Source organism: Mustela lutreola, chromosome 14 (genome assembly GCF_030435805.1).
Source record: "Mustela lutreola isolate mMusLut2 chromosome 14, mMusLut2.pri, whole genome shotgun sequence".
Lineage (NCBI taxonomy): Eukaryota > Metazoa > Chordata > Mammalia > Carnivora > Mustelidae > Mustela > Mustela lutreola.
In genome coordinates this window covers 19,219,183-19,243,284 of record NC_081303.1, presented here as the reverse complement: position 1 = coordinate 19,243,284, position 24,102 = coordinate 19,219,183, and the positions used below count along the sequence as shown (strand labels likewise).

The 24,102-nt window shown below is 43.2% G+C and overlaps 1 protein-coding gene across 1 annotated transcript in view; it reads right to left on the bottom strand.

Annotated features, from left to right (window-relative positions):
- Positions 1–9,758: 9,758 nt before the first annotated feature.
- Positions 9,759–24,102, bottom strand: part of LAMC1 (laminin subunit gamma 1) — a 124,804-nt gene continuing 110,460 nt past the window's right edge. Inside the window, exons 20-28 of the mRNA XM_059147025.1 lie at positions 23,924–24,003; positions 22,185–22,322; positions 21,510–21,654; positions 20,245–20,394; positions 19,877–19,991; positions 18,655–18,854; positions 17,192–17,350; positions 14,615–14,714; positions 9,759–12,790 (exon numbers count right to left, since the gene is read on the bottom strand). Coding sequence (XP_059003008.1) covers positions 12,534–12,790; positions 14,615–14,714; positions 17,192–17,350; positions 18,655–18,854; positions 19,877–19,991; positions 20,245–20,394; positions 21,510–21,654; positions 22,185–22,322; positions 23,924–24,003 — 1,344 coding nt within the window. The 3' untranslated portion in view covers positions 9,759–12,533. The remainder of the gene's footprint in view (positions 12,791–14,614; positions 14,715–17,191; positions 17,351–18,654; positions 18,855–19,876; positions 19,992–20,244; positions 20,395–21,509; positions 21,655–22,184; positions 22,323–23,923; positions 24,004–24,102) is intronic.

The following is a 24,102-nucleotide window of genomic DNA, read 5'->3' as shown; positions in this document are numbered from 1 at the left end:
GGTCTGTGTCTTTGCTGTCCCAAGTTTATGTTCTGTTCAGCGCGATGCCTGCTTAGAGCGGGCTTGGGCCACAAGGCATCTCAAAATGACTCCAGTCCACAAGACTGTCTCTGGTGTGCAATTTCCCGAGGACAGATGTGATTGAAATTCTATTTTAACAAGTCATCTTTAAAAAACTGAGTTTTGGGGGCGCCTGGGTGGCTCAGTGAGTTAAGCCTCTGCCTTCGGCTCAGGTCATGATCTCAGGGTCCTGGGATCGAGTCCCACATCAGGCTCTCTGCTCAGCAGGGAGCCTGCTTCCTCCTCTCTCTCAGCCTGCCTCTCTGCCTACTTGTGATATCTCTCTGTCAAATAAATAAAATCTTGGAAAAACAACAACAACAACAACTGAGTTTTGCCTCTTCCGGGTTTGAAATTAAGAGGTTTAACGAAAAGATCTGGAAGGCTCTGCCCAGTCGAGCCATTCACCATCGCTGCAGTGAATTCCTGCCTCCGGGTGCTCTTTCTTCCTCTGGCAAAAGTCTGATTCTGCAGCCTCTGGGCACACTCTGCAGAGCCTGGCACTCCCCTTAGAGCCGCACCCGCTGTCGTCATGCAGTGAGCACACCGAACAGGTTCTCCTGGCCAGACGGCCGCTGAGGTGTCTGCCGTGGAGGGGAAGTACAGTCATGCACACACCCAATGACACAGTGACATAAAGGAAGCAAATGTCCTGCCTTACCCTGGCTGAAAATAAATAACAGTCACGGCTTGGACGTGGACTTTCCAGGTGGAAGGAATGGAGCTCATGGGCCCCTTTCTGGCCCACACTCACTCTTTGCATTTGTGATCTATATTAAAAAAAATTTTTTTTTAAAGATTTTTATTTATTTATTTGACAGAGAGAGAGAGAGATCACAAATAGGCAGAGAGGCAGGCAGAGAGAGAGAGAGGAGGAAGCAGGCTCCCTGCTGAGCAGAGAGCCCAATGCGGGGCTCAATCCCAGGACCCTGAGATCATGACCTGAGCCACAGGAAGAGGCTTAACCCACTGAGCCACCCAGGCGTCCCTGATCTATATTTTTTAAAAGAGGACCCCAAGAGGAAACCAGAGAGTGAGAGACAAACCATAAGAGACTCTTAATCTTAGGAAACAAACTGAGGGTTGCTGGAGGGGAGGGGGGTGGGGGGGCGGGGTAACTGGGTGATGGACGTTGGGGAGGGCATGAGTTGTAGTAAGCACGGGCTATTACAGAACACTGATGAACCACACACCTGTACCCCTGAAACCGGTAACACATTATATGTGAATTAATTGAATTTAAATTTTTAAAAGTTCAAAAAAAAATAGAAACATAAAAGACGACACCAAGTTGTACAAGCTTCCAGACACACAGAAGCTTAGTTTACCTGATGATACTAAATGTTGTATTCTTTTACATACGTATCCACTGACTTGAACAATTCTGTAGGGTTGTGACGGCCCCATTTATAGAAAAAATAGGCAAGATTGAGAGACTTAGCTGAAGGCACACAGCTAGCTTGTCTATGAATTATAGCCACTCGGTAGGGACTGAGGTTTAAATTGAACTTCTTCTGATGTCTTTAGGTATATTTGTTGCTTATTCTAATTTCAAATACATCTCCCATGTTAAACGACTTAGCTCTCTTTTATTTCATGCTTGTGGAAATGTTCAGAACAAGCTTGCCAAATTCATAGCATTAGATAATTATGAATCCTAAAAAGTCTATTCTTTCCCATGATCTTTTGGCCTGTTCACATCTAGTGGATAGAAATGATTATTTAGAAGATCTTGTGAAAAGTGTAGAAAGAGATTGGAAACAAAAATACTTAATATTAAATTTTTAAAATAGATCTGTCAGCCTTCACCTACTTTTAATATTTATTTGTTTGTCTGTTTATTTATTAAAGAGGAGGAGAGAGAGACGCAGAAAAAGAGAGATCATGAGCTGGAGGAGGGACAGACGAAGAGGGAGAAGTAGACTCCGTGCTGAGCAGGGAGCCTGATGTGAGCCTCGATCCCAGGATCCCGAGATCATGACCTGAGCCAAAGGCAGATGCTCAACCAACTGAACCACCGAGGCGCCCCCTTCACCTACTTTTTAAAAAGGCTTTTGTATTCCATAAGAGGAAAGTCTTGATTAATTAAACAATCTGATGTTTACATAATACTTAGAGTTTCTTAGTGTAAGTTTTAAGCACAGCAAAGAGTTAATACTGATCGTCTCTAACACTGTAATTAGCGTTTATTCTGAACATTCTTCCCAGCTCAAAGAGCTACGCAGCAAAGGTAGCTGAAAGTAAAAATGATGCCTGGTGGAGTCCAACACACAGACACATAAGACATAACTGCCGAGAACCAATTCACAGCACTCTCTAATTCTCTAGCCAGCATCAGAATCCCCGGAGGGGGCTTGTTAAGACACAGATTACCCTCTCTCCCCTCCGCCTGTGAATTTCTGATTCAGTAGGTCTGAGGTGGTGCCAAGAATGTGCATTTCTAAGAAGTTAACAGGCGAGGCAGATGTTGCTGGCTCTAGGACCTCACTTTGAGTACAGCTGTTCTAGGAGAACTCCTGAGTCCACAATCCTATGGGAATACAAGCTTCATTTTATTACATAGTCAACCCTCACGAAACTCAGCACAAAAGCACAGAAGAGTCCACAATAGTTTTTGCCAGCCATGCCTTAGAATCTAGTAAAGATACCGATAGACTGAGAGGGTGGTGGGGTTATGGACACTGGGGAGGGTTTGTGCTATGGTGAGTGCTGTGAAGTGTGTAAACTATTCACAGACCTGTACCCCTGGGGCTAATAATACACTATATGTTAATTTTAAAAATTTTTGAAAAAAAGAAATACCAAACCAAGGAAGAATATTTTGTGGCAGATGATGTATACAATAAATTCCATGTTGGATTACTTAAACCTGAAAAAAAAAAAGATACCAATTGACTATCAATAGTTTGTAACTGCTCTTTTTGATTTCAACATGTCAAGATCTTTCTAGTTTGGGCTCTGATTAATAACTGGGCACTTCTGTAGCGCCTCAATAAATGGTGAGAGTTTGAAATAATGAAATAATTTGCTGTGTCATTGGTCTTATGAGATGATAGCCAGCAATAATCAATCAAAAAACCCGGAACACACAAAACAGAGCCTGTGGAATGCAAGAGTTCTCCATGTGATCAGAGACTACAGTGCTGGGGTTCCAGAACATCTTCAATATACAGAGAGCAATGGACGGGAGGAAAACACAACCACGCAACTGCCTATCACTGAATTTGCTGTCTGCATTTTTTTTTTTTTTTTAAGATTTTATTTATTTATTTGACACAGAGAGAACACAAGTAGGCAGAGAGGCAGGCAGAGAGAGAGAGGAGGAAGCAGGCTCCCTGCTGAGCAGAGAGCCCGATGCGGGACTCGATCCCAGGACCCTGAGACCATGACCTGAGCCGAAGGCAGCGGCTTAACCACTGAGCCACCCAGGTGCCCTGCTGTCTGCATTTTCATATCTGGATCAATGTCCCCGAGCCCATCTCCCACATCAGATTCTCTTCAACACAGCCAAATATACAAATCTAGATCATACAAATATAATTTGTCCTTTACAGGCTTAGCAAAAAGAACAGTCCTGAGCATTCATTTACTTTAATGAATAAATCAGTGTACTAACATTAATAGGTAATGTTCCTAGGCAACACGCTCACATACTCCTATTTAAAGAGATATGCCTTCCTCTTTTTTTTTTCCTTTTTTACTATTTTTTATGTTTTGTTTTTTGCTGCTTCCCTTACTTAAACAGATTTCTCGAAGTAGGGAAGATTGCCTTTGTCACAGCATAAAACCCATGCGTATCGGTACCAGGTAGGCTGCAGGAACAATGAGCGCTCCAAAAATATTTGTCAATAATGCATAAAATAGGCAATCGTCCATGGGAGAGAATAGGCCATGTTCCCCACAGCCAAGTAGCCTAATAAACAATTTGCTCAAAATTCAGCATCATTTTTGAGAGTTTTTCACCAATTTGCATGACCCATTTTCATTGTTGGATCTTGGCATTTGGGGAATTAATGAAACCTAATTTTGCTCCTTGGAGAGGTGGCTGGTTCCAGGATTATGGAAGAGGAAAGACAAAATGAGCCTGAAATGTCTTGATGTGCCAAAAGTAAGATAATGCTCAAAGAACGAGGAAAATTATCAAAAGGTCACAGGGGTCAGCTTTGAGCTGTTCCAACCAGCCAAATAAGGGACATTTAAGGATCAAAATATATATTGAGAACAGCCTATTGTAACTCATTAAATAAAAGAGGAATCTATAAATCTAATATGAAGATCTGACATAAAAAGTGGGGGAGGAGAAACTACCTCTCAGTATAATGCCAACTGATAAATATAGAAAGAATGATGGAATTAGAAAATCTCCCTCTGGCAGCCTCACCAGCAGATGCTAAAACTAGTGGGGAAGAGTGTAAAGAGCAACAAGATATTTATAGAGCCTCAAAGTATGTCCTCATAAGATACTTATTAATCACAAAGTGTTACCGAGTAACTTTGCAGTGGAGAAATCTGGGACGCACCGCGCTGATCAGCCGGCCGAGTGACCATTGCCAGCAATGACTTCTGCGCCTCCCAGTAGGATGTACTGAAGAGAATTCAGCATCACTTCCCTGATCTCGCTGTCAAAGTGCACAACCTGAATCCCATCAAAAACATCAAAGGAACCAGACTGAAGAACATGCTACAAAAGAACTTTTTTTTTGTTTTAAAGTCAACATCAGAAAATACAAAGGAAGAATCAGGAAATGCTCCAGAGTAAAGGAAATAAAAGAGACATGACAACTGAACACAGAGTTTCAGATTTTTTTTTTTTTTTTAGATTTTATTTATTTATCTGACAGAGAGAGATCACAAGTAAACAGAGAGGCAGGCAGAGAGAGAGAGAGAGGGAAGCAGGCTCCCTGTTGAGCAGAGAGCCCGAGATTTTTTTCTTTTTTAAAAAGATGTCACTGGAACAAATGGTGTATTCGTTTTCTATGGCTGCACAACAAATTACCCCAAATTCAGTGGCTTAAAATGATGCAGTTTTGTTGTCTTCTATTTCGGTAGGTTAAAAGTCTGATGGGGATCTTCCTGGGTTCAAGCTCGGAGCGTCAGCAGGGTAGTGTTCCCTGTCTGGAAGCCCAAGGGGAGAATCTCTTCCTTTGCCTCTTGGACCTTTTCAAGGTTGCCCACATCCCTGGCTCCTGCCTCCTCCTCCATCTTTAAGCCCCCAAAGGTAGGCTAGTCCCCATCTCATTGCATCACTCGACCTTCTTTTCTGCCTCCCTCCTCTAATTATAAGAATCCTTATGATTCTATTGGCTTACCCAGATAACCCAGGAGAATCTGTTTTAAGATTGTCTGATTCACTACCTTAATTACATCAGAAACCTTAATTCCCCTCTGCCATGCAACCTCACACATTCACCGGTTCTGGGGATTAGGATGTGGACTTCTTTCAGGGGCCATTATTCTGCCTACCACAATGATGCAGTCTGAATAATGGCTGTGGATAAGATAATCATATTGTATCGATGGTAATATCCTGATTTTTTTTTTTTTAGAGATTTTATTTATTTATTTGACAGAGAGCGAGATCACAAGTAGCAGAGAGTCAGGCAGAGAGAGAGGGGGGAAGCAGGCTCCCTGCTGAGCAGAGAGCCCGATGTAGGGCTCAATCCCAGGACCCTGGGATCATGACCTGAGCCTAAGGCAGTGGCTTAATCCACTGAGCCACCCGGGCGCCCCGGTAATATCCTGATTTTGACAATCGTGCTGCAGTTACATAAGAAAGTTCCCTGTCTTTAGGAAACATACATTGAAAAGTGTTTATGGGTAAAAGGGCATCATATCTGCAACTTAAAACAGTTCTTTCCACATAGAGGAAGAGTGAGAGCAGAGAAAAAGCAAATGTAATAAAATATGAACATTTGAGGAACCTGAGGAAAGAGTGTTGAAGAACTTTTTATGCTACCCTTACAATGTTTCTGTAGGTCTGAAATGAGGCAATAAAAATTTTTAAATGTAATCTTTATAAATAAATTTTCTATTTCTAATAAATACTTCAATTTATGGCATATTGTTATGAATAACGTTAATTCTGATGGAGCTTTAAAAAAATCTCTTGAAAATTTCAGGACATTTTAGCAAGTTGTTTAATGACATTCCTTGTAGTTAATTATGAACATGTTACTCACTGGGCAGTCTTGGATCATATTACGAAAGTAAAATCAACTATCCACACTCCTGTTGTCCCACACCTTGGATATTAACGCTGAATATTTTTCATTTTGCTTTAAAATTCAGTATTACTTTAAAAATGGAGTCTGGAAAAAGAAGCTTCTTTAAAAGCAGGCAAAAGACCATAGTTAAGTCTTCTACCAAGAGCAGTTTCTTAGTTTTGATAAATATACCATGGTTCTATCAGATGTTAACATTAGAGGAAGCTAGGGGAGCCAGCTCTATGCTCCTTATCCCTGAGGCTAAGTAAGAGAAGAGAAAGAGAGGGGAAAGCCACAAGCAACCAGAGAGGGGTGTGAGCTGTGTGGGGCATATAGACCCAGATGCTGAAAGTCAATTGCATTGCAAGTAATAATTCTGCCACTGACTGGTTCCTTAATATGGGGCAAGTTACTAATATAATTAAATTCTGCCTTGATCTCTCCAAAGAAGGGATTTGAAGAACCTTATTATAAAGTACATGTACTAAGAGAGGTTCTTAAAAGGAAAATGGATCAAAGTTATGAGAGAATAGAACAACAGGCTAAAACGGTGGTTAGGGTGATGGGGCAGCAAACCATGGTTGCATTTCCTCATTGGCCAAATGAAGACCCTCATCAAATCAAGGGCATATGAAAGGAAATAATCATGAAGGCACCTTTCAAAACATAGTGTGCGGTACAATATATCTTAGTAGTGTGAGTCCTTCCCCAGTCCTTCAGAAACGTAAGGAGGGCAACCTGTCTGAAATCTGTGTGGCAAAACCCATCTCTCTGGCCAGGTCTGAGCCTCCGTATCACTCCGAGCGAGACAGCGCAGACAGCAGACTGTCTGAGCCAAGAGGAACGAGCAAGTTGCAACACAAGCTTCTCTGACCTGGTAGACATGTAATCACTGAAATCACAGTTGTTTCTCCCGAGACTTTATCTGGACGCTGGCTCAGCAACCCAGAAACGTGTAATCCACACCAGGACAGCCCATCTTCCCCCAGACATTTCTGCTCATGGCTGGACTCGAGCTTACTTGGTACTAACCTCAACTTAGGAACCATGCTCATGAGGAAGTAAACACCCATACAAAGAAGGGCTGGGGATCAACGGAGAGAGTGGGAAAATCGGATTCTACATCCTGGAAGGCAAGTGCAGAATATTCAGAAAGAAGTTGCAATAGATATCTTTTCTCTAAATATATATATATATATATATATATATATATATATATATATATATATTTCTCTTTATATATATATATATATATATATATTATATTTATATATAAATATATAAATGCATTGACAAGCATCCATAAACCCAATTTCTGCTCACGCAGGGGAAAAGTAGCGGAAATGGGAGAATAGGCAATCATCTAAATCAATCTAAAGGTTGATTTTACCTTTAGACCATTTAGAAAACCCAGGGCCCACTTCCTGTATGTGGACAGAAATACACAGACCTGGATCTTGGGGAGTAGTAGGGAGGCTGGGGGGAAAGGTCGGTGAGAGACACCTGATCAATAAACATGTGGCAATGCTGGAAGCCAGTACAAGGCTTGGGGTTGGGGGTGGACACAAGGAAGGACTGACCAATGTCAACAGAGCAAGGGACACCTTGACCCCAGGCTCACCTGTAACAGAAAGGAGAAAGAAAACCATTGGCAGGCAGAAGAGTTAAAGAAAAGACACGTTACAACAACATTGGAAATGTTGAGGTTTCTCTTCTTCGAATTCCCAACCAGGAACTTTTTATATTTGACTTCTGTTAAATATTTCCTTTTCTTGAGCATATCATAATTTTTTAAAAAAAGATTTTATTCACCTAGCTGAGAGAGAGACAGTATGAGTAGGTGGGGGCAGAGGGAGCAGACCCCCCACTGAGCAGGGAGCCTGAAGTGGGGCTAAGGACCCTGAGACCATGACCTGAGCCGAAAGTGTCCGACTGAGCCACCCAGGTACCCCGCATATAATTAATTTGTTTATAATATCATTTGCGTAGAAGGCACTCGAGCTGATAACTTCTGAAACCAGGTTTCCATGCTTCTGGAGCCTCTGATAGATTATTGACTAGGAAGTTTCTTATTTTTCAGTCCAATGATTAGTATCTCCTTCATTTAACCCTGCTTAGTGTGAACAGTCAAAATTACCTGCTATGTACAACTGTCTTGTTTCTGGTCCCCTGGGGAGATGTGAAATGTTCCCTGGAATGGGTCCTTCCTCACCCTACAAAGCAGGTACCATCTGCCTTTCTACTTGGTGGTTCTCCCGGGTGCAGAAATCCTCTGCAGCCATTCCATTTTGAGCTTGGTGATGTGGGGCTGGTGAATTTAGATTTATCGGGGGCTTACTTTAAGCAGTAAATCTTTGGGGATATTTTGAATCAGATTATGCCGATACCAACTTTGGAGAAACTGCTAACCCTAAACTAACAAAAGGAATAGGAGCAAATTTTTAAAATCCCACTCACTACTTTAACTAGAGAGATGTCTTTGCCTGGCAGTCAGGTCCTATAGACGGCTTAAGAACAGGGTATGTGTGAAAGCTAGGAACTGGTGCCCTCTAAAGCTCTCTCCGAGCAAGTCCAATCGAGAGGAGTTCAGGTTTTTCCCAGGTGTCATCATAGTCACAAGGATTTAGAAGACCGGGAAGGTGGCAGGTCATCCGCAGGGACTCATGGCCATGAACCGAGCACTGAGGAGGAAACCGAAGCTGTTTCTGTACCCGCAACGCTTCATCTGGCCTCAGGTCACTCCAGCCTAACCCTAACCCTAACCCTCTGGGTGGGGAGAGGCACGATGAGCTAATGGGCCCGCCGGCTCAGCACGTCACTTACTTCTATTCCCTTACACTGAGAGTGGTTTTCATCACCTGAAGAGACCCCCTTTAGCTGAAGTTATGGGCATAGTTAAAGGTAGAAAGACAACTTTTTACATACAGCTGCTACTTGAAGCAGCCCAGGTGATTTTAAAATAGTCTTCTGGTGTCATTAAGCAGGCATTTATCACACCCCAAGGGGTCGGGTACATGGCAGCCCTCGGGCCTGCGCCTGTCTTTGTAAACAGCCGTGTTGGACCGCAGCCACACTCGTTGGTTTACCCATAGTCTGGGCTGTTGTCATGCCGCAGAAGTGAAGTCGGTGTAACAGAGACCGTAGGGCCTGCGAAGCCTACAGTATGTACAGTCTAGCTCTTTACAGAAAAAAGTCTACCTGCCTCTGGACCAGACCAAAGTAGCCCCATCTGAGAAGGGAAAAGAAAAAAAAAAAAAAATATATATATATATATATATATGTGTGTGTGTGTGTGTGTGTTATTTGCATATATAATACATACACACATATATGTACATACAAATATAAACACACATGTAGAGCATGTAACCTGCACACATACTGGACTGTTCTCAAGAAAGTAAGTCATCCAAAGAAGGTATTATGAGCAGCTTTCTCTTCATACCTTTCAAAACATCCTCTGTCCTCAGTACCACACTCAGGCCACACCAAATATAAAGGGTTACAAATATTCAGATTTTATTATAAATAAAATACTGTTTTTTTTTTTTTTAACATAAAAAAATGCCAAGTGTTGCATTTTATTCACCACCCTGGAGAGCAAGACTGTAGAGATTAAGGCAAACAGCTAGAGTGAAGGCACATACCAAAGGGCCACCGTTGGGGTTACAAGGAAGAATCCCAGGGCACAGCTGGACGCCCCGCCCCCGCCACGACACACAGCATTCTGCAGCAGCCGCCCTGTCGGTTTCGTTACATAAAATACAGGTAACTAGAACTATACAATAAAATAATGTATATTGCAGGAGTGTAATGCAGGTATTGTCTTATAAAGAGATTTTATTTTAAAAATAAAATTCTGTTTAAAAATATACTACACAGATGGAGAAGGAGAAAAGCAACAAAACAAAACACTCCAGATTTCACTGCAGCCTAAGACTGACTGGTGTGAGGCTGACCCCCGGGCTAGAGGGAAACTGTCCTGGCAGTTGATCTACGGTCCTTGTCCCGCAACCTTGAACAGAATGTCTCTGCTAGGAGGTGGCCACTTAACATGAGGAACCAGCTAGGAGATGCTGATGTGAAAACTTGGCAACAGAAGAGGCCTGAGAGAAGCAGCCGAGAGAAAGCCAGGGTGTGCCAAGTCAAAGCCTTTGGAGCCGACTCTGGTACGCCAGGAGGCGCAAGGCAAGGGGTGAACCCGGCCGCTCGGCCGCTGCCACTCCACCTGTCTGTCCACCATCCCTGAGGCCCTCTGAGCGCTCAGCGGTCACACACTCCCCCCCTCCAACGGGCCCGTCCAGCTCCCACCGTGGGAAAGGGCCTCTGCAGCTCATTCCCGGTTAGACCCACATTGATGCTGAAGATGCCATTCAGCAAAATGCGCTCAGATCTCGCCACCGCCTGCGCGGGAGCGGGCCTGGGGAACATCGGGCCGCAGTTTCGGGTCCCGGGCCGGCACTGGAGGAGGGTAGGAGGCACCCCGCGGAGCGGCCGTGTGTGGAGGGAAAGCGGGTCGGCACTCGCGCTAGAAAATGAACACGTCCCGGACGCGAGGTGAAGGGCCGAGCGTGGGAGACAGACGCCGAGGGAAGACCCGCAGACGGAAGGGAAGGAGGTCTACAGACACGCTGTGCCAGTGTCGGGGAAGAACGGGGTGAAAAAGTGAACAGACAGTGCCATTCTAGAAATAGGACCAAGTATATTTACATAAATTCCTTACTCTATAATCATGATGAACAAAAAAAAAAAACATTCACACAAAAATATAAATTTGAAATAATTAATAGCACCAGTGTGTCAGATAATAGTTTCTTTCCCCCCGCTACGCAAAGTACAAAGTTGCATAGTGTTAAAGGCTATATATGTTTCTCGAAGGTGGGTTGGGAGGAGGAAGGGGTTGTGTGGCAGGGGAATCTTCACGCCGTGGTCTTGAGAGAGAACCACAGACCTGAGGATCCGAAGCCGAGAAGCTAGCTAGGCAACTCCACCTACGGGGCCTCCCTCTGCACCGAGAGGGAAGGTGTCGAGTGAGTCTGGGTCACAAAGTGCAGGAACTAGATGGTGCTGGCAGCTGTGTGGAAGACGGAGTGCAAGGGGTTGCCACCAGGAGTCGGCAGACTAGGTGTGTAGCGGGATCCTAGAAGATGGGAACATCAGAAGATAATTGAGCATAAGGGTCAAAAGTGTCATCTCTCCCCAATGGAAGAAAAATGGATATACGGGATCCTGACCGTACAAGCTGCATCTCAGTTTTATCCCTTTGCTAGGAAAGACCAGGATAAGGCGGCTTGTTTCTTGTTGGTTTGTCAAGATCTTAGGGACCAACTGCTCTCTACCGGATACCAGCACTAGTTCCAAGACTAACACACTAAAAAAAAGCTCTGGAATTAGTTTGATTTTGGGAAAACAAAAACAAAAACAAAACTTAGTGGTTATCATATCCCTATTTCTTCTGTATAAATTCCATTTCTAGGAATATCAGAAGATGTCTATTGGTGAGTGCGAGCTGCCCATCCAGATTTATCAGCTGCCCAAAGATCTGAAAAAAGTGTTATCTTCCTAGTCAACTATGAACATATGAGAAAACGTTCCGCCTACTTCCGCAGCCTCGTTCTCCCGGAGACTGTCAGGAACAATTGCATCCTTACCCATGGATGGCTCAGTGTCCTATTCTCAAAACAGCTAAAACAACTGACGATGGCTCCTGACATTCTAAGTGACCAATACCTTTGGCACAGGATGTTTATTTCCTTTTGCGTAAAAGGAGGAGGGGTAAGTAGATGTAGGTGCACTTTCTTTCTCGATAGATTGGATATACTGGCCATCACAACGCTACTACTACTTGTAGCCAAACTTTTCCTTCATAGAAACAAGAGTACTAAGACGGAGGAGGTTCTGTTGGTATCAGGGAGAAAGGGGAGGGCTCCTTGCTCAGCCCCGGCAGACAATGGTTTCCACGAAGTGTTTACACCACCGTATGATAATGTAAGACGCCACGTCCTCATGCGACTCAGAAGGGAAAGTGTGGGTAAGGGAGCGCCTTCCGTGGAAGAGAGACTATCAGATAAAACCCTTTGTTCCCGATTCGTGATGTCTGACTTGCTTCTCTTTAAGCTTTGTGAATTTTCCTGGTTCAAAAGGACAGTGGTGGAGAGCAGCAGAGAAGTGGGGGTCTGAAAAAAATGTAATCTTTGTGTTAAGGCACTCTGTGGCCTCACGAGAGCTCCCCGGTTGCGGGGTGCTGCCTTCCAGCCCTGAAAGATGGCGCTAGGGCTTTTCGATGGACGGGGTGTTGAAGCAGCCAGACGGTAAGGTCTTCTTGATGTCTTCCAGGTTGCGAATGTCCTTCATGATCTCCTCGATATCTCTGTTATAGTCCATGATGGCGGCCTCTTGCTTCCTGGCCTCGCTCTCCAGATCAGACACTTTCCGGTCGAGATCGCTGACTCTCATTTCATCTTTGGCTTTGTTCAAGGTGCCTTCGATCTCATTGAGCTTATTCAGATCTACCGTGTCCAGCTGCCCTGTAGAGTCAGAAAGGACACAGGAGGAAACAGATGCTTTCAGTAAGAATTACATCACTCCGCTAGCACTTGCACTAGTCTCTCGTATAAACAGAGCCAGCAGCTGCCACTATGCCATGGTGGCCTGCAAAGGGGACTTGTAGACCGTTCATGGCACGTAAGGGCATGAACAATGCAGAGCACGTACAAACGCAGAACTAACTCAGCAAGGACAGGTCAGAGCATATAATGGATACTGGGCTGGTGTTTTGTCTGAGTAAACAGTTTTTGTGAAATGTCTAAATACACAGCTGCTGTGCTTGAGGTCTTAAGCCTCACCTGTGGGTTTGAAGATCATCTGGTAACATAATACCATTTTCATGTTCATATACGTAAACTGTATGTCATTTCAATGCCATCTACTGAACATAAAAATCTTCAGGCTAGAATGCTAACTAAGCCTTTGGCTCTTTAGCTTCCAGGGAGTCTGAGTTAGTTCTGGGGAGTTCTGTCCTGCCTTTAGGAGTTAGACACTATTTGGAGCCGTCCTATGGAAAATGGCCAAGGATGAAAATGTTGAAACAATTCCAGCAAAAGCTTCACTTTAAAATTAGCAAGAAAAGGGGGTTCTCCTGGAAAGGACTGTTTCCATAATTAATGAAAGCAGATGGCCATACAGTGCTCAAGACTTTATGCATACTGTACTTGGTAAAATTCTCACAAGACCATATTCCGCCAGTGATTCTCAGATGTTAAGTAATTTGCCCAAGTTTGCACAGTTTACAAGCCTACGAAATAAAGACTCCAACCCAAGCCAACTAACTTTAAAATTCAGCTCTTTCTGGCACAAAAAGCTGTATCTTCTAGCTTCTTTCATTTTAAAACCCATCTTACAGCACATAATTTATTATTCTTGATATTTGAGACAGATAAAAAATACACCCTCTCCCACCCTCCAAACAAACCAAACCAAACCAACCAACCAAACAAACAAAAAACCCCAAACAAGGGACGCCTGGGTGGCTCAGTTGGTTAAGCAGCTGCCTTCTGCTCAGGTCATGATCCCAGCGTCCTGGGATCAAGTCCCACATCGGGCTCCTTGCTGAGCAGGGAGCCTGCTTCTCCCTCTGCCTCTGCCTGCCATTCTGTCTGCCTGTGCTCGCTCCCTCCCCCTCTCTGATAAATAAATAAATAAATAAAAATCTTAAAAAAAAAAAAAAAAAAACCCCAAACAAAACACTGACCAAACCTTTAAGGCTAAAGCAGAATGCCTTGCCCTGAGGCTGTCAGGCTGCAGTGCCACCACTTTGTAATGGCGGCTGCGACAAAATCTGTCTTGTGACGAAGCCTGCTCCCCATCACACTGGATTAAAAGAGCATTTCAGCATCCTTGCGTTTCCTTGAAAAATCAAGCTTATTCTCTTTTTGACAAGCCATCACCTCATCAGATTCTCCTTTTAATGAGCAAATGAGCAGCATTCCAGGCAGGGAAGTCATCTCCAGTATCAAGTGCTCTCCCACGCTCCCGCTGAAATCCTTGACTTCAAACCCTGGAAAGATGCCCTGCCAGCAGGACGAACTAAGAACAGTCACCGCTCATCTATCTTAAACATCGGCCGCAAGCGAGCCACCTCAGAGTTCCTGGACTGTGGTCAGATTCCAGGACTCAGATCACATGCCACGGAAGGACCTTGTAAGTTCTTGCTGAATTAATACCACCTTGAGCCCTGACTCAGTTCACACAATGGTCACACTGTAGCATCTGCTTTTGTGTTGAGTGTATCGGACCCCAGCAGCAGCACCAAGAATCCGGAGGCCGCCCGCAGTGACTCTACAGCCACTTACCCAGCTGCTCCAGGAGCTCGTTGATCAGGTGGAGGAGGCTGGTAACGGAGTTTTTGGCCTTTCTGGCATTGATCTCGGCTTCCTGAGCAGCCTGCGAAGCCTGTACCGGGAAAAGGACAGATGATAGATGCCAACAGTTCTGACGGCGTGTGCTCATTGTTTCTGAGATTTTTTCCCCCCAATCAGTCAGCAAGTCCAATTTTCACAGGCTTCCTCTTTCCTGACTCGTGAAATTACAGTCTCTCATTGTATGGGGCTTGGTTTGGTTTTGGCTTTTATTTTTTTTTGAGGGGTGGGGGGGGTGTCTTTTGGTATATCTTCGTGGTGAAATGTTGCTATTTTTAATTCATAGAACATCCACGAATAGGTAGTCTGCATATCTACGCTGACTGTATATTTCAACAAGGTGAATATCATCTACTTTTCTCACTTTCTCACTCAAGAACACATGGAAGTGGATTCGTGACCAAATTCATCAAGCAGAAACAAGGGATTTTTAAGGACAAGCATAAAAATGACGTTTTAGAACCAAAACATGTCCTTCAGGACACTCTTAGAGACTTGATTATTGGAAATGTCCTATTCTCAGCAAAAGTTTGTAATCAAGGGACACCTTTGTAGCACCCCTCCCCCTGTGAGTGCACACGCACACACACACACAAACCCGGGGGATACAGTTTACATTTTGTAAATCAACCAAAGGTAAATGTATTTGGGAAAATTCCATAAAACCTGAACAAATACCCTGTATGTGAGTCACAGGAAATGACAATGGAAGAGGAAGTGTCTGAATATCAGAAAACAGATGCTCTCACAAATAAACCAGGTCAGGATAGAAGTGAGCGGCTTTGAGCTCCTCACCACAGAATTGTTTTCCCCAGTTTTTGGCTCAAGACACTGCAGCATTTTTGGATAGAAACAATGTAAGATTTTAAAAAAAGGAAATGTGTGAGGGGAAAAAAAAAACTTCCCAAATGAACGCTGGATCTCCGCGGAAGTTGCAGCCAGTCTCACTGAGCCCTGACAGGCTTTTCTGTGCGTCCTGGGAGAGGCTGAGTGGCTTCGCCATGGGCGGCAGAGAGCGATGCTACTGCGTGCAACCCGCGGGCTCCAGCCTCCTCTTCCAGGACAACCATCAGCCTTTACTCTTCTGACAAAAGAAGTGATGTGACAGACTCAAACAACATGGGCTCGGTGCCGTGCCTTCAGGACTAATGTCCAGACACATGGGAAGGGTGCATGAGGCTGCTTTGTGTTCGTCAGAAGTTATTTACCAGAAAGAACAAAGATGGATGCTTTTCCACCCTCTCAGTGGAATCCATACCCTCTTTTCCGAAGCTCATCAAGAACATAGCCTTTTCCTCCTTTGCACAGGCTCTAAACCCACCATATTAAAAACCATATTAAAAACGAAATGCAGGGGTGCCTGGGTGGCTCAGAAAGTTAAGCCTCTGCCTTTGGCTCAGGTCATGATCTCAGGGTCCTGGGATCGAGCCCCGCATTGGGCTCAGCAGGGAGCCTGCTTCCCCCCTCTCTCCCTGTCTGCCTCTCTGCCTACTTGATCTCTGTCAAATAAATAAATAAAATCTTAAAAACAAAAACAAAAACAAATAACGAAATGCAGAGACCCTCAGCACATACAAGAAATGGGTATTTTTTCCTATATGGGAATTTCTTTCTGAGCCATCCCTGGCTATAGAAAATCGAGACCGTCCGAAACAAAACCCAAAAAAGCGAACTAAAATAAAGTGTTTGCACGAGGGTGCTTCCTGTGACCACTTTCCTAGAGTCTTCTCTACCTAGATCAGCAGGGTTAGTATTTCTCCTTCCTGTCCCAAGGTGAAAATCAGCCAGAGTAAAAGGCCTGTTTTTCCGCAAGAATGGGAAAAGGGTCCCTTGCTTGGGCTGCAAGTGGACAATTAAACAAGGTCATTACGGTGACTGTAATCAGAATGAACTGCAAAGTGCTGTTTCCACTTTGAAAGCAACATATAGCATACAACTGGAAAATGCACCCTTGTTCTTTCTTGGGCCATGCATTCCTCAGTCAGTTTTGTCACCAACAGTGTTGTGTATACACATCATCACAAAAGGTAAAAAAAAAAAAAATTAAGTTAGATAGAAGTTTGGTATGTTTTTGTCATCATCAAAAATGAAACACAAGAAACTGGTCTTTGTCTCGAGAAAGTAAGTTGCTGGCATAACAAAAGCAGGAAGGAAATTCACTAACTTTTCATTGTATTCCTTTTTATTTCTTTCTGGTTTTATACCATGTATGAATCACCCATCCAAAAACACAACTACATACTTTTCAATGTCCTAAAACTTCAATGTGTAAAAAAGAATGTTTTGCTTTTAATGGAGAGAAGCTTTGGGACAGGACAATTGTGCAATAACCCCACAAGAGATCCAAATTCTTTGTGCTCTATGTAAGTTACTAACCCGATTCTTGGCCAGAAAACACAATGAAAATCAGAAGTCAACGTGAAAGAGACTCTTCTTAACAAGACGGAGAGACCGTTGTCATTAAACACCCTCCACTTTCTGCCCATGAGCGAACAGGCCCAAACTGCTTACCATCCCTGCCATCATCATATCCTGGTCAGCATCCTCCTGTTTTTTCTTTAGCTCCTTTTCTGCTTCCTGTAGTTGTTTCAACATAGTGTTTACTTCGTTATCCAGGTCTGTAACTTCTGCAAAAGTCCTTTCGGCTTCTGCCTTGGTGCTCGTAGCGTTCTAGGCACACAATAAAGAACAACTAATGAAGAAAAGCTTTCCTCTTTCTAAGCTACATTCCCACACCTTTTATAATCTGTAAATGGTTCGAAAATATAACCCAGAAAGAACAGGGCAGGAAATGACAGTATATGCCGACTTAGAGTATCATTTATTTGGGTTCCAAACAATAGGAAGGAAAGAAAAGCTAGCGTTACCGCCTAACATAACAGCATTTTATATTTTATAAAACACTTCCATTTCTTTCCTCTTATTTGTCCTTAATACTTCTTGTTCTATCACTGCTGTTTTTAGTTGAGGTCACACGGCTAGCAAATAGAACACTTAGACTTCCCACCACATCATCCAGGTTAGACCCTGGATACATTCTCACCTCAAATGCAGTAGCCTTGTTCTACTTGGTCGTTCATCACAAGGTACAAAAAGACCGTGATCCTGATGTAGGAGTGTTTTATAAAATATAATTAATCCTAAAACCAACTTGTTCTAAGCAAACTAAAAAATGTTTATTATTCTCAAACACATTATTTTGAGAATCTGTTCCAATCTCTCCTTTAAATAAAATAAACAGATTTATTCCTTTAAATAAGAAAAAGCCAGCTTAAAGAAATTATTCCTTAAGATGATCGTAGAAAGGGGACGATACTTGGGCGGCTTGGCTGGCTAAAGCATCAGGTCACGATCTCAGGGTCCTGGGATGGAGCCTTATGTTAGAATCCATGCTCATTGGGGAGTCTGCTTCTCCCTCTGCCCCTTCCCCACTCATGCTCTGTCTCCCTCTCCAATAAATAAATAAAACCTTTAAAAAAAAAAAAAAAGGGAGAAAAAGAGATGAGTAGAAAGAATCCTAGCAGTGGCAGCTAATAAGATAGGGTTCAGATATAAAATATGCTTGAAAGAGGGGCCTGAGAGTTTTATGGACCTGGAACTCTACACAAGATTGGAAAAAAAATAGCTGTCCATGTCAAAGAACTGTGTTTATCTGAGGAGAGTGTGGTTTTTTCATGCAGGGCACGCCACGGGCCCACGCAGCCATCCCCCTCCTCACCACGTGGACCCTGCCGTTGAGACAACAGCAGAAACGTTCAAGGGCCCTTTCAATGATTTCAATGACTCTCCCTCTTCGGTCAACGTACTTAACTACTCTAACTTCCCAGTAAAAAATGAACAAAGACAGTTTAAGATAATCTTACTGGAGTTGAGGAAGAAGCCTGCAAGGGCTTTTAGGGATCTGGAAAGAAACCAGAAGAGGACTAGAGGAACACAGGGACACAGACTGCTGGGGAGAAGGGCCAAGTGCACACCTTCTGGACGGCGCTGGCGATCCTCTCCGCCTCGTGGGCCTTGCTCTTAGCCTCGGTGGCGTCCGCGGCTGCATTGCCCAGCGCCAGCTGGGCCTCCCTCGTCTTCTCGTTGGCTTCCATTATCGTCTGGTTGATGGCAGGGATTCTCCTTAAAGCCTCCTCCGCAGCAGTCTTGTTATCGTTCACTCGCTGATCGAAATCTAAAATAAAGCCAGTTCAGGGAACGCGTGTGAACCCGACTCGCGGCCAGCCGGAAGGGAACCCTTTAGGGAGCTGCAGCAGGATTACGTCTTACGAACAAGGACCGTCAGGAGAGGAAAACGAAAAACAGCACCGACGGCCTTGAAGGACGAAGCGCCCAGCTTCATGGATTCCTATGAAGAACTCGTTTCGGGAACGAAGTTTATTTTCGTGCAAAGCAGTAAGTCTGCCGTTACTGCACGGCAACCAGTATTAAAAGCTGCAGTTTATTTAGTGTTCACTAAATAATGTGTTAGCTACTGAGTAAAGAGCTTTTTTATATGCCTGTGAGGCAGGCACTGGATCATTTTTACACATGAGAACTGGAGGTTAAAGAGGGAGATAATTTTCCCCCAAGGAGTCACAGAAGTACGAGGTGGATCAGGGATCCTCACCCAATCCCACTGATACCAGAGCCCATATAGCCAACTGCTATCTTGGAAAGCTTCCATGTTTATAGACCCTACGGGCTATTTTAGCAGAGACAAGTCCAGGACCTGCCAGTGAATTGAGCACATTTCTTTTTTCTTTTGGATGAGGACAGAAGGCACAAAGATTGAGATGCTACTGGCAGAGAAAATTAAAAATAATCTCCGTTTACCAACACGAACCAGCTAAACAGGCATATCTTGATAACATGAGTTATTCTAATATCAGAAAATTTCCTTGTTTTTGGTTTTATTTTCATACTGAGGTACAAAGGGGTAAAATGACATGAGCTCTCGGATATTTCTTTGAAATTCCTCAGTATAAAAAAAAGTAGGGTGGATGTTGTGGGGATGAAATTAATGAGTTAATGTAGTAAAAATCATTCCCTGTTGAACTGGATGATCGATTTAGGGGATCTGTTATACTCTCACCTTTCATACGGTGTATATTTTGAGAATCTCATGGTAAAAATTAAAAAAAAAAAAAAAAAAAAAGGAAATTGCCTTAGTGAAGAAAACCAAGAAACTGACACTACTATGTGAGTCTTTCATACCCTTTAGGTTGTTGAGGATGTCATTGGCTTCTTGTAACGTATTTCGTCCCTTTTTGGCAGCTTCTTCTGCAAGAGCCTTGGCGGCATCTGCCCGGGCTAGGAGCTGGTCAGCAGTCTGCAAACACATGGCAGGATCAGAGGACACACCCGCCAAGGTGACTCCCTTCTTCCTCCTACCAGACCAGACACCTCCCACCTTGCCAGCTGCCAGCATGGGGCAGCCAAGCCAGGGCTTCCCACACAAGTTTTGCCTCTGAATTCCTGAGGGCTGGGGGCCCCTGTGCTGGGTCACGTCACAGACACAGCTCACGCTGGCACAGTTCCAGAGCTGGCCTCAAGAGATGAAGCCACCTGCTAATCAGACCAACCTGCTGTTCAGTCTTTCCTTTCTCCAGAAGCTTCTTGACTTCAAGTTCCTTCCCTCTCATGTCCTCTCTGAGGTCCTCATAATCTTTTAATTTCTGGTCAATTAGACGGTCCAGATCCTCCGCTTCCTTCTTGATTTTATTTGCCTCACTCTGTGAAAAGCAAGTAAGGTTTTGACCTTGTAGACAAAACAATGACCCTGATGAAAAGGTAGGCTTAGTAACTGTGTTTAACACTTAACACTCAGAGATATCTTGAAAAGAACAGCACAGGTCAAGATTTCATGGACTTTTTTTTTTTTTTAAATTGAAATATACTCTACACACAGTAGAATGCAGAGCACTTAGTGAGATGAGTTTTGACAAATATTCTGACCTGTGTAACCAATACCCCAAACAAGACACGGGATATTTCCACCCCAGGAAATTCCCCTGTATCTCTTTCCAGTTAATTTCCACACCTATCTTTTCAACAATGCAGCTGCCCCTGGTCTGGCTTTTATCACCAATTAGTTTTGCCTGTTCTCAAACTTCAAACATGCGAGATCAGACGGAACGTACTTGTCTGAAGAGAACGAACGGAAGCCTGACGGTAAGAAAACCACGTCAATGCCTCCAACATAAAAAGTAAACTTATTAAACTTCAAATTCAATGTGAAAAATAGAGCATTTATACAGAGTCTGGAATGAGGATTCAAGAGCCGAGTACAGATGTAATCAAATCCTACCACAACCCCTAGTGATTCTCTAGCTGCCTGAGAGCGTCCTGATGTAGCTACCTGACAGCATCCTAATGTAGCTGCCTGACAGCATCCTGATGTAGTTCTTTCATTTAAACCATTTTCTTCTATTTCTCTCTTGTTCTCAACCAAAGCGTGCCTGGGCATAAGGGTCTGGGTGTACTCTGTTCTAACAGACACAAATATATAATAATCCGGATTTATATTAAAGACTTAGGAGTGATTATTCCTATCACTGAAGTAGTCCTTGCTGTTTAATCTCTATAATCACGGGCTTCTTGACCTCAGGAAGTGAACATACCTGAAGCAGAACTTGACACTACCAGTGAGTGAGCTGGAGGACAGAGGAGGTCCGTGACAGTGACAGTGGTAGCGCAGTCAGAATAGCTCTTACCCAGCCTGAGGGTGTAGGGGGGGTACGAGGTGTGTGTGTGTGTGTGTGTGTCTGGGGGGGCTGAGGCCGCGTGCTCTGGACGGGTGACAGCAGAGGCAGCCGACCCCTGTGCACACAGGTCATCCAGCCCATACCTCCAGGGCTTCCGAGTCCACGGGTGTCAGCTGAGCAACACTGGCATAGATCTCCACCGCCTTATCTCCAGCCCTCTTGGCCTCCTCGTGTACCCGGGCAGCTTGCTTCTCCAGATCCTGTGACATGTTCTTCGCTTGTTCGTACCTAAGGAGCAAAAGATTTAACGAAAAATTTAGTTGCTTTTGGCATCTTAACATTAACCACACTCTTTCTGCTTCAAATCCCTGCAACAGAATTTCCGAAACTTCAAAGAAAATGTTATTTAATACCAACACAGCTTAACTTTAGATTTCATCTGGTCACTTCTATTTATACCACATGGTTTACCACCTATTTCTTTTTTGGGGCACCTTCTCAATACTTGTAGCTCAGGTATATTTTCTCTATTGACTCTAGGATACTTTCTCTCTCCTTTTTTCCTTGATGCAGAAATTTAAGGATCACAGTTAGTCTTGTTACCTTTCTCTGTAGTTACAGAAATTGGAACAAATAAAACCTCTGCGGCTCTATAGTCCCTGCCCCAACCACTGCACCATTTCAAAAGTATCATTAATGAAAGAGATCTTCCTGCGTGGATGCACGCTCTGAATCCACCGGCATTTAATTTTTCATGGAACTGGTTCTACTTACAAGCACAACTGAAGGGCCATAAGCCACTTTTAAATGACACTCACTTTCTATTAAGCTCTTCAATCTCAAGTGCTGTTTGATTTTCTCCCGCCAGTGTTCTCAGAAGCAGATTATAGGCCTCAGTTGATGTATCATTAGCTGTCTTCGCCACACGTACGATGTCATCAGCTTCTTGTTTATGGCTGTATAATGTAAAAGAAAAATAAACCATGAAACAGAACGACTTAATAGGGAAAAAAGCAGAATTCAGGTAATGCTCACCTTATTATATATACATTTACTAATGTGGACAGAGCCCTATAAATATAGAAAAATTCTTATAAATTTGAAACTCTGCAACCATTTCAGTGGGGCTAAGTTTACAACAGCATTCTACAATCTGAAAAAATGGTATTTTCCAAATGACATTTTCCTATAAAGTTTATAGGGGCAAATGTCTACATTTCTTCCAAAAATTGCTTCTAAATAAAATCCTTTAAGAATAATTGATCTGTGAAACCATGTGTGCTGGCAAGAACTCATCTAGACTTAAACACGAGTCCCAGACCTAATGTTTGATCCCTACTCTGGTTCAGTTACTACATAGTCTTGAGACAGCCTCCAACTGCTCAGACTTCTCATATGGAACCCAATTACTGGCAAGGAAAAGTAACCCAACACCAAGTGGAAAGCAACATGTCAACAGGAAATCCAGCCAAATAATGCAGATTTCAGCTGCGGAATGGCTAAAACTTCATAGGACAGCTCTAAAACTTCATATTACAGTGTCACACTCCCGTATATGGCCATTCCTTTTCGGTAGGCTAAGGTTTCTTTCAAAATTCCTCTATGAAAGACACCAGAATAATTTTATTTTCAAGACCTGATTTCCTTGGGAATTTTCCATATGTTTTCAGCTAGCTTCTTTTAATCAGAAGATCCAGCTATGAAACTGTCCATGTTCTATGATCTAAATGACACAGCTCACACATTTACATTTACAAATAAGAGAAAGAGAGCACACAGTTAAAGCAAGAAGCCAAAGTAATTGCTCTGAACAATGAGGCTAAAATTCTAATGTCGGGCTTACCCATGAGGGTAAGCCCTCGTACCCATGAGGTCTACTAGCTGCTCTGCAATTCATTCAATAAACAGTGACTGTGTACTTACTATGTCCCAGACGTCATTTTAGGTATCAGAACTTTAGCAGTGAATGAGACACACAAAAACACCTGCCCTTCATGAAGCCTACATTCTAGCAACTACTTCAACAATTTTTTTCAATTTCATACTCTCCTACAACTTGAGTTTTTCCTAAGGAACTATCTTAAACTTAATAATTTAAAAAAGTCTCCAAAAAAATGAGGAGTGAAATGGTCTATTTTCTAGGGCTGACTTTCCAAAGGTACTATGGGTTAGTAAGTGTTCTCTTTTAAAATCTGGGAGTTAAACGTTTTTGTTAAAAATTAATTTTAAAAACCAAAAAAAATAACTAAATTCAACTGTGCTTCTTAGTTATCACTTTAAGGTTTTAAAATTTAAAAATCTAAAAATGTTATAGTTTTCTTTGAGATGTGTAAATATAGTTTCCCTCCAAAGCATCATGTTCAAATATTCAGAGTTAATATTCTAATTTCAAAGGAGAGGCAAGAGTACACACAGCCAATAACATTCCAGAAAAGAGCCAACTTTGCAAAAGTGGGTTATGTGTGAAAAGTGTCTGTGGGTGAAGGAGGGGACAACACGTCCACACTGTAAGGACAGTTATAATTTAACCATTAAGACACAGGGATCTGGAACTTACCGTTCAGCAAGCTTTCGTGCCTCTTCTGCCAAAAGAGTCATGTTGTTTGGGTCCCCTGTAGACTCCGGCTGAGTGATTGACTGAATTGGAAAAGAAGCACTAATCTTAAAGAACTGAACTATTTAAATTTAATAAAGCAAGTGTCAAAACCAAATTTCTATTAGTAAAAAGGATGACTC